General features: G+C 46.0%; 1 protein-coding gene across 1 annotated transcript in view; it reads left to right on the top strand.

Moving 5' to 3' along the window:
• The first annotated feature begins 307 nt into the window (after window positions 1-307).
• Window positions 308-7,953, top strand: part of NDUFA10 (NADH:ubiquinone oxidoreductase subunit A10) — a 60,761-nt gene continuing 53,115 nt past the window's right edge. The window contains exons 1-3 of the mRNA XM_053597472.1: window positions 308-462; window positions 6,436-6,604; window positions 7,250-7,465. Of these exons, the coding sequence (XP_053453447.1) occupies window positions 388-462; window positions 6,436-6,604; window positions 7,250-7,465 (460 nt within the window). The 5' untranslated portion in view covers window positions 308-387. The remainder of the gene's footprint in view (window positions 463-6,435; window positions 6,605-7,249; window positions 7,466-7,953) is intronic.

The following is a 7,953-nucleotide window of genomic DNA, read 5'->3' as shown; positions in this document are numbered from 1 at the left end:
TAGCACCAAGCCCTGGGACCGGCTCGGCAACGCACCTTGCACCGACCGGCCCAGGTTCCAGGACAGCAGTCCCCGCACAGACCCAGCCCGCCCCGCGCCCTCCGGCCCTCACACGGCCCCTCCTGCCCGCAGAACCCGGGCGTGGAGAATCGGCTCTCCGCAGACTTATGCGCCAGCTCCCGAGCTGGCTGCTACGCACAGACCCCGGTCCCAGAGCAGAACGCCCCACGCGCCCGTCGCCCTGCTCTGCAGGCGCCGCTAAGAAGCTTCCCGACAGGCGCCGCGGCCGCCCCGGCAGTGACGTCACGGACGCGCGCCGGATGCAGGAGAGGACCCCGTCGCGACCTCATCCTCTCGGGTCCTTGAGCCAGAGCAGACCGAAGAGCCATGGCCCTGAGGCTCCTGAGGCTGGTCCCGGCGTCCACGTCCGCGCGGGTCCTGCCGGCGGGCGCCCAGCGCGTGGTGAGGGCGCGAGTCGCGGGCGGGAGCCCGGCCCTGTTCTCTCCCGGACGCGGCCCCTTCCCTACTCCTTGGCTTCCGGGCGGCGGCTGTTGGGGTCTCTGTGTGCGCGGACCCACTTTCCTCGAAATGTTTGGTCTTTAGTTGTGCGCACACCCCAGAGGGGCCGAGAGGTCCTCTCGGCCTTTTCATCCCGGCTCCAAGCAGAGGGCGACCGTACGGAGGTGACGGGTCGCTAGCTGCTCTGACGTGGACGCTCACTGGCCGATCCCGCACCTACTGCGGTTGCTGCGGGGACGTGCGCGCTGCGCGGCCTGGGGCCCGCGCTCATTCATTACTCAATTCACGCTACAGCTCATCAAGCGCCGCTTAAGCGTCAAGCCTTGCTAGGTGCTGGGGTGAAGTGATCTTGAGTAGAAACGAAGCATTTGGGTTAGATTTGGAACTGTTAGAAGTTCTCATGGTAGAGAACAGTGGGGTGACATTCGACACAGAGGAAACAAAAGAAGCTAGAGAACTGTGCTGGAAACAGTAGGACACCTTTTTTCTTTTTTAACGACATTGGTTGTATCTTAGCTTCTTTGCTTGTGAGTAGGGCTACATTGATGTCAAATTGTAGTGGGACTTCACCTTTGCGCTAAGAATTTTAATCAGCGTAGGGCTTTGAGCAGAGGAATGTAATAATTTCATCTACAAAATCATATAAATGTTTCTAGGAGGTAATTCTGGCTGCAAAAGAGAAGAAAGGAAGGTGGTCGTCTCTTTAATGCCTGGTGTTCTGGAACCTTGGTTAGTGCAAGTGAGAGCCCCGGAACAGAGGCAACACTGCTGTAACCCGCCCACTGTGCAGACCCATCTCTAACAGTGTGTTCACTTCTGGGCGTTGCACTCAAAAGGGGATATGGGGCAACTTCAGGAGGTCCCCAGGAAAATGAGTAAGATGAAAAGTGCGTATATATTGTTACTTGATGAATAATTAAAGGAATTGGAATGGGTCATGAAAGATTAGTTATTCCATATGATTCCAGAGGGCAGAAGGATGGGACTGAGAATGGGAAGGAAATTATTGAGAAAACTATCAAAACTCTGTCATGAAACACATTCTAAAGATTTGGAAGTCAGAAAACAGTTGATTGCTTGATATAAGTTACTGTGTGTGTCTGCTTTGCGCCAATCTGAGGTATATTCGAGTTTTGGACACGGGTGGGGAAACAATTCCTACATGGCTCAGAGGTAGCCAACCTGAGAGAGTAATTTCTGAGGTGCAGGGTCTCCCCCACCCCCAGTTGCTCTACCCCATGTCTTCTCTTCCCCATTCCACTTGGCATCAGCTGCACTGGTCTTTGGCTGATCCTTGCAGTGTCCTTGCCTTAGGTCATTTGCACTTAATGTTCCCTCTATCTGGAAGACACTCCTCAGATGTCCACTTGGCTACTTCTTCACCAAGTTTTTTCAGATATCACTTTCTTAGTAAGGGCTTCATGGCCACCCATTTTGATAAAACATCCTATCCTATATGCCATGCCTGGGCCCATTCTCTGCGTCTGTCTCCACAGCGCTTATTTAATATATGCTGTCATTATTTGCTTTGTTATCCTATGGGATGGTTGTCTTTTGGCTCATTGCTGTCCCCAAAGTGCTTGGTATGTGGCAGACCCTGAGTAAATACTTGTGGAACGAGTGAGCACATACCACATAGTAGCTACAGAATAAATTAAATAGTCCCAAACTGTTAGGGGTCTGAGATTTTTGAAATATGTGGAAACCTCACCACCGTTTAATAGCTCCGTCCTCTGTAGCTGGACCTCTGTTGGCATTGCTGGCATTCCTCTAGTGAACCTTTTGATACACAGGCTCCCATTGTTTTCCTGCTAATTGCGTATGCGGGTATTTATAAAAATGGTATCACACAGCACTTTCTCTGTTCTTTTTTCCTTTTAACTGAAACCATGCTGTATTCAGATTTCCTCAGTTTTTCCCAGTGTTCTTTTTCTCTTCCAGGATCTTATTTAGAACACCCCTTGGCATTTAACCACCGTGTCTTGTGGTTTTGTCAGTTTCACAGACATTCCTTGTTTTTAATCACCGTGGCAGTTTTGAGCAGTTCTTGGCGGGTATTTTGTCCTTCAGTGGGACTTGCTAATGTTTTTCCCACGGTTAGACGTAGGTTACATGTTCTTGGGAGGAAGATCACAGAGCTAAAGTGCCATGGGCACACACTGTGAACGTGACTTAACATGGCTGGTGTTGACTGCGACCATGTGGCTGAGGTGGTGAGGTAGTTCCACACTGTAAATTTACTCTTTTTTCTTCTCTCCTTCCATATTGTACTTTCAGGAAGGAAGTCATTGTGTGTAGCCCACCCTTCAGGACGGTTGAGTTGATGTTTCCTTCCTTGACGGCAGAATGTCAGTGTGAATTATTTTGAATTCATCTGCATGGGCGATTTTTCCCTTCTCCCGCATTTGCTTGTTTATTCACTCATTTGTTTCAGTATATATTCATAGGTATTTTATGCTTTGGATTATAATTCTGCTTTATTTTATTGCCCATCTTCTAGCTTTGGCCATAGGGTGGTTTTTTGGTTGGCTACTGTATCCCTGTAACATGCCCATTATTTTGTACGTGTGTGTGTGTGTGTGTGTGTGTGTGTGTTGGAGAGAGAGTGAGCACATCCTTACTTTCTGACACTACAATATGGTCCAGGCCCAGAACCCGCCATTTCTCCAAAGAGCCCTTGTTCCTTTCACTGGAAACTAGAAACTACTAGGTGTGGTCCAGTTGCTGCTGGGACATTGTTTCTTCTGGGCCTTCTCAGCTGAAGTGGCAAGGAGATAAACTTGCAGATCTCTAGACGTTTCTATAACTATCTGTGTCTGAATTAAACTAAACGTGAGTTTGTAGTAATGTCCGTTACCGCGTGGATCATCCTAGCTTTGCCCCTTGCATATCTGAACTTCCACTCAGCAGTGGACACCTGGCTCCCACTGGCGGCTGTTCATTTGCTTACTTACTGACTTCTAGTATACATCCTGCATGTCCCTGGAGCAGTATCAGCACCACTAACCCCTGCCCCTGTGGGATGCATTTTTATTAACTGGGGCACAGGGATTACATGCAGTTTACAGACTGTTCTCATTTGTTAACACCTTTCCCCCACCTGCTTCAGTGAGTGGTTTTGTGCGTTTGTAGCACAGTGTGTCACTGTCACAGCCTGACTTCCATACTGGGATCCTTCTACCCAAATACATCTTTAAAAATATTCATGTTGAGGGGCAGCACCTGTGGCTCAAAGGAGTAGGGGGCCGGCCCCATATATCGGAGGTGGTGGGTTCAAACCTTCCCCGCGGCCAAAAACTGCAAAAAAAAAAAAAATTCATGTTGAGGCTGGGCATGGTCACGCCTGTAATCCTAGCACTCTGGGAGGCCAAGGCGGGTGGTTTGCCTAAGCTCAGGAGTTTGAGACGAGCCTGAGCTAGAATGAGACCCCATCTCTAAAAACAGCCGGGCTTTGTGGCAGGTGCCTGTAGTCCCAGCTACTCAGGAGGCTGAGGCAAGAGAATTACTTGAGCCCAAGCGTTTGAGGTTGCTGTGAGCTGTGACGCCGTGGCACTCCACCAAGAGTTGACAAAATGAGACTCAATCTCAAAAAATAAAAAAAAAAATCATGTTGAATTCATTCTTTGTGCTGTAAAGTTCTGTGGGTTTTGACAAATGTATTATGACAGGCCTCCCCCATTATAGATCATAAAGAGTAGTCTCAGTGTCTTAGAAAACCCACTGTGTCTTGTGTATTAAACTTTTCCTCCTTTTCCCAAATACCTGACACCAGAGATCTCTTTACCATCTCTATAGTTTCGCCTTTTGGGGAATGTCATGTAATGAGACATACAATATAAATGTCACCTTACTTTTTTTTACTTCAAAAACTTTAAGATTCACTTGTGTCTCTGTGGCTTGCTAACTGATTTTTAAATCACTGAATGGTATTTCATGAATGGATGTCCCACACTTCATCTGTTCAGCTGTAGAAGGGCGTCTTGGCTGCTTCAGGTTTAGGCAGTTATGAAAAAAGCTGTTATAATTGTGTCATGCAGATTTCTTTGTGGAAATACAAGTTTTTGCTTTTTGTATACCAGTTGGGTGGTACCTAGGGCAGTGATTACTGGATCATATAGCAAGATCATATAGTAAGCGTTCCCCGGTGGTCCATGTTCTTGTTAGTACCTGGGGTTGTCAGTTATTTGGATTTTTAGCCATCCTAACAAGTGTATGTGGATCTCATTTTAACTTACTATTTCTAAGTGACTGGTGGTGTTGAGCATTTTTCCACGTGCATATTTGTCTGTGTATCTTCAGTTTGTGAGATCTGTTCTCATAATATTGCCTGTTTTTAAATTGAGTTGTTTGCATTTCGTTCTCCTTTGTAACCTGTTTCCCCCACCCTTCTGTAATTAAATCAAGGTCGAAAAAGGTCTCCATATATATTTTTAAATATCCTTTATTTTTTAATTCTATAATAAGGTGTTTTATTGTTTTAGTGAGTACTTAGTACTCTATAATAGCAGTATGCTTTAATTTTCTAACTACTCTTCTGTCAGACATTAAAGGGTTTGAGTGTCCATGTCTGATTTTATAGACTGCCGGTCACTGAGTGTCCTTACAGGCACAGCTTGGCACAGAGACTTGTGTGCCCCTTGACGCTGGGGACTCAGGATCCTCAGGCTGGTTACTAATTCAGGGTGGCACTCACTGTCTTGTCCTGACACTGCACATTGTCATTTCTAAAAATTCAAATATTTCCCACTTCAATACATGAAAAATATTTTCTCCTTGTTAATAGTCTTTTCTTTTTCTTTTTTTTCTTTCTTTCTTTTTTTTTTTTTTTTTTTTGTAGCAAGGTTGAGCACTTTGTCATTTGGTTATTGGCTATACAGTGTCCTGAAAGTCACCATACATAGGGAGAATGGGAAATTATAGCTCAATTTACCTTTATTTATAAAATAGTCTCTACGTTTTGGCCACCACTTTCTACACACACACATGAAATTGTTTCTTCCATGTGGCGGACACATTCCAGTTTATCTGGTTTCCTGTGTGTGAAGACTTTTGGGACACCCTGCATTTAATACTTTAAAATAAGCTACACTTCTCTCCTTGATCTGTACAATCTCTGTACACTAAGGCTATAATTCTACCACGTTTGTTGACGTTTTACAGTTAATACCTTTTGATTATAGGTATTGGCTTTCGTTTGTTTGGAAGATAATTTTGGCTTTAATGTAGGGAATAGATTAGGGCTGCTAAGGACAGAAGATAAAGCAGGCCATGCCTGGCAGAGGAGGGATGTGGGGAGGGCTGGGAGGACATCTGCAGAGTCAGAACCAGGTGGGGCACGTTGCATCAGAGATTGGAGAGTCAGGGTTTTGTGTGTGATCTGGAGTTTGAGGAAGGAGGAAGATACCAAAGACCACTCTCAAATTTGCTCTCTTTTTGCTTGTTGGGTAGTGGTTAGTCCCTAGTGGATGGTGGGGGGAAGCAGACTTGGGGGTCAGGGCGTGGGTGTTGCTTTTCAGCGTTAGGACTGTTAGTTTTCAGGGGGCTTTGGAACATGTGGTCAGGAGCTCCAGACAGAAGCCTGGACTGCAGAAAGGTTTCCTATTTCCTTCCCCTACCCTCTTCTCCTGCCTTTCTTCCGTCCATCCATGCCATTTTTATTGAACATAGTAAGCATATTCAGTGAAAGTTCCAGGCCCTAAGGACGTAGCATTCAATAGACAGACAATACATCTGCCCTGTGGAGCTTGCAGGGCTGGGGGTGGGAAGGAGAACAGATTCTTAAATTAGTAGGTATAAAGATGTAAATGTTGACATTTTTATCTCCAAGGGGCTCTTGGGATTTTTACATAACAGGTGCCAGTGCCTGGAGTGAACAGAATGGTCACATTGTGTGTTGTGTGGTATTGTGTTTTTTAGGGAAGAATCCACACTAGTGTACGGTGTGAGCTGCGCTATGGACCTTTGGCATACCTGCTTGGTGAAAGAATAACCAAAAAACTGACAAGATATAGCAAAGTGATAACTGTGGATGGCAACCTCTGTTCTGGGAAAGGCAAACTCGCAGGAGAGATAGCGGAGAAGCTGGGTATGCGTTTCTGTTTTGCAGAATCATGTCTTTTTCTGAGATATGTGGCTGCTTATCACACTTGGACTTTAATATTGACTAGATGGAATTGGGCCTGAGGTGGGTGTTTTACATTTTTGTTGATTGAAAAGGCTATTTTTAATCTTTCAGATTTGGAAAATTAAAAAAATATACTAATTGTTAATTTAAATTGCATTTTTATCTTGGTACTATAAGCAGCACACTTCTAATAAACGGTTGTATTTGAACTTTTTGACAGCCTCCAAGACTCAGAACGCTGTCACTGTACTCGTGTGCAGATGGTAAACTTGGTGAGAACGCTGTCACTGTACTCGTGTGCAGATGGTAAACTCAGTGAGATAAGCAAAGCCACTCACATGGGGGCTCCTTCTAGTAACTCAGTGCAGGACAGGTCTTTAGCTCATGTACACGCCTCTCACATGTGCTCAAGCGTGTTGTCTTTGGTACCTTGCGTTCCCTGTGTACACCATGAAACACAAGTGCGGGTACAGCTTTCCCCATGTCTTCAGGGACAGTCCCTGGTGATAGGATGCAGGTGGACTGTGTATCTTACTCGGTCCGTGCTGCCAGGTGGTGTGTGGGAGTGGTCCACGTGAGGCCTCACGCAGCAGTTTCTCTTCTCAGGCATGAAGCACTTCCCTGAAGCGGGGATACATTATGCAGACAGCACTACAGGAGACGGAAAACCCCTTGACGTACAGTTCAGTGGCAACTGTAGTTTGGAGAAATTTTATGATGATCCAAGAAGTAATGATGGTAACAGTTACCGCCTGCAGTCCTGGCTGTACGCTAGCCGCCTCCTACAGTATGCGGACGCCCTGGAGCACTTACTCAGCACAGGTGGAGTACTGTGGGCAGGTGGCCACGGGATGTGGTCCATACTTGAACACTGTATAGAATTCAGCCGTTTAAAATTGTCACTAAGTACAGCTTTTCTTTAGGGGTATTTAATGGGATAAGTTCTATCTTGTCAAAGATTGTAAGTTCCCAGAAATCCGTGTTATTTTTGCTTCAGAATAAAATTAATATTTCACTGTTGTACACTTGAGTAAGATTTATGGATTGTATGGAATTTTCATACCAGTGCTTTAAGCACATAAGTGAACTGTGTCAAAATGATAGAGGAAAGAGAGAAGATGGAAGCCACCAGGAGGAAGTGGAATCACACTTCCGAAGGTGGAGTGGGTGTCCCATAGTTGTGTGGTCTTGGAGGGTGCGGGGATGGGCTAGCATTTGTAAAGCCACATGGAAGAAGTCAACGTTGAGAGGATGGCAGAAGTAGGAGGCAAGACCTACAGGATGCCCTGGGCTTGTGCTGGAAGAGGGGC

The sequence above is a fragment of the Nycticebus coucang genome, chromosome 7, assembly GCF_027406575.1.
Source record: "Nycticebus coucang isolate mNycCou1 chromosome 7, mNycCou1.pri, whole genome shotgun sequence".
Classification (NCBI taxonomy): domain Eukaryota; kingdom Metazoa; phylum Chordata; class Mammalia; order Primates; family Lorisidae; genus Nycticebus; species Nycticebus coucang.
Note: the sequence above shows the minus strand (reverse complement) of the source record. Positions and strands in the feature narration are given on the sequence as shown.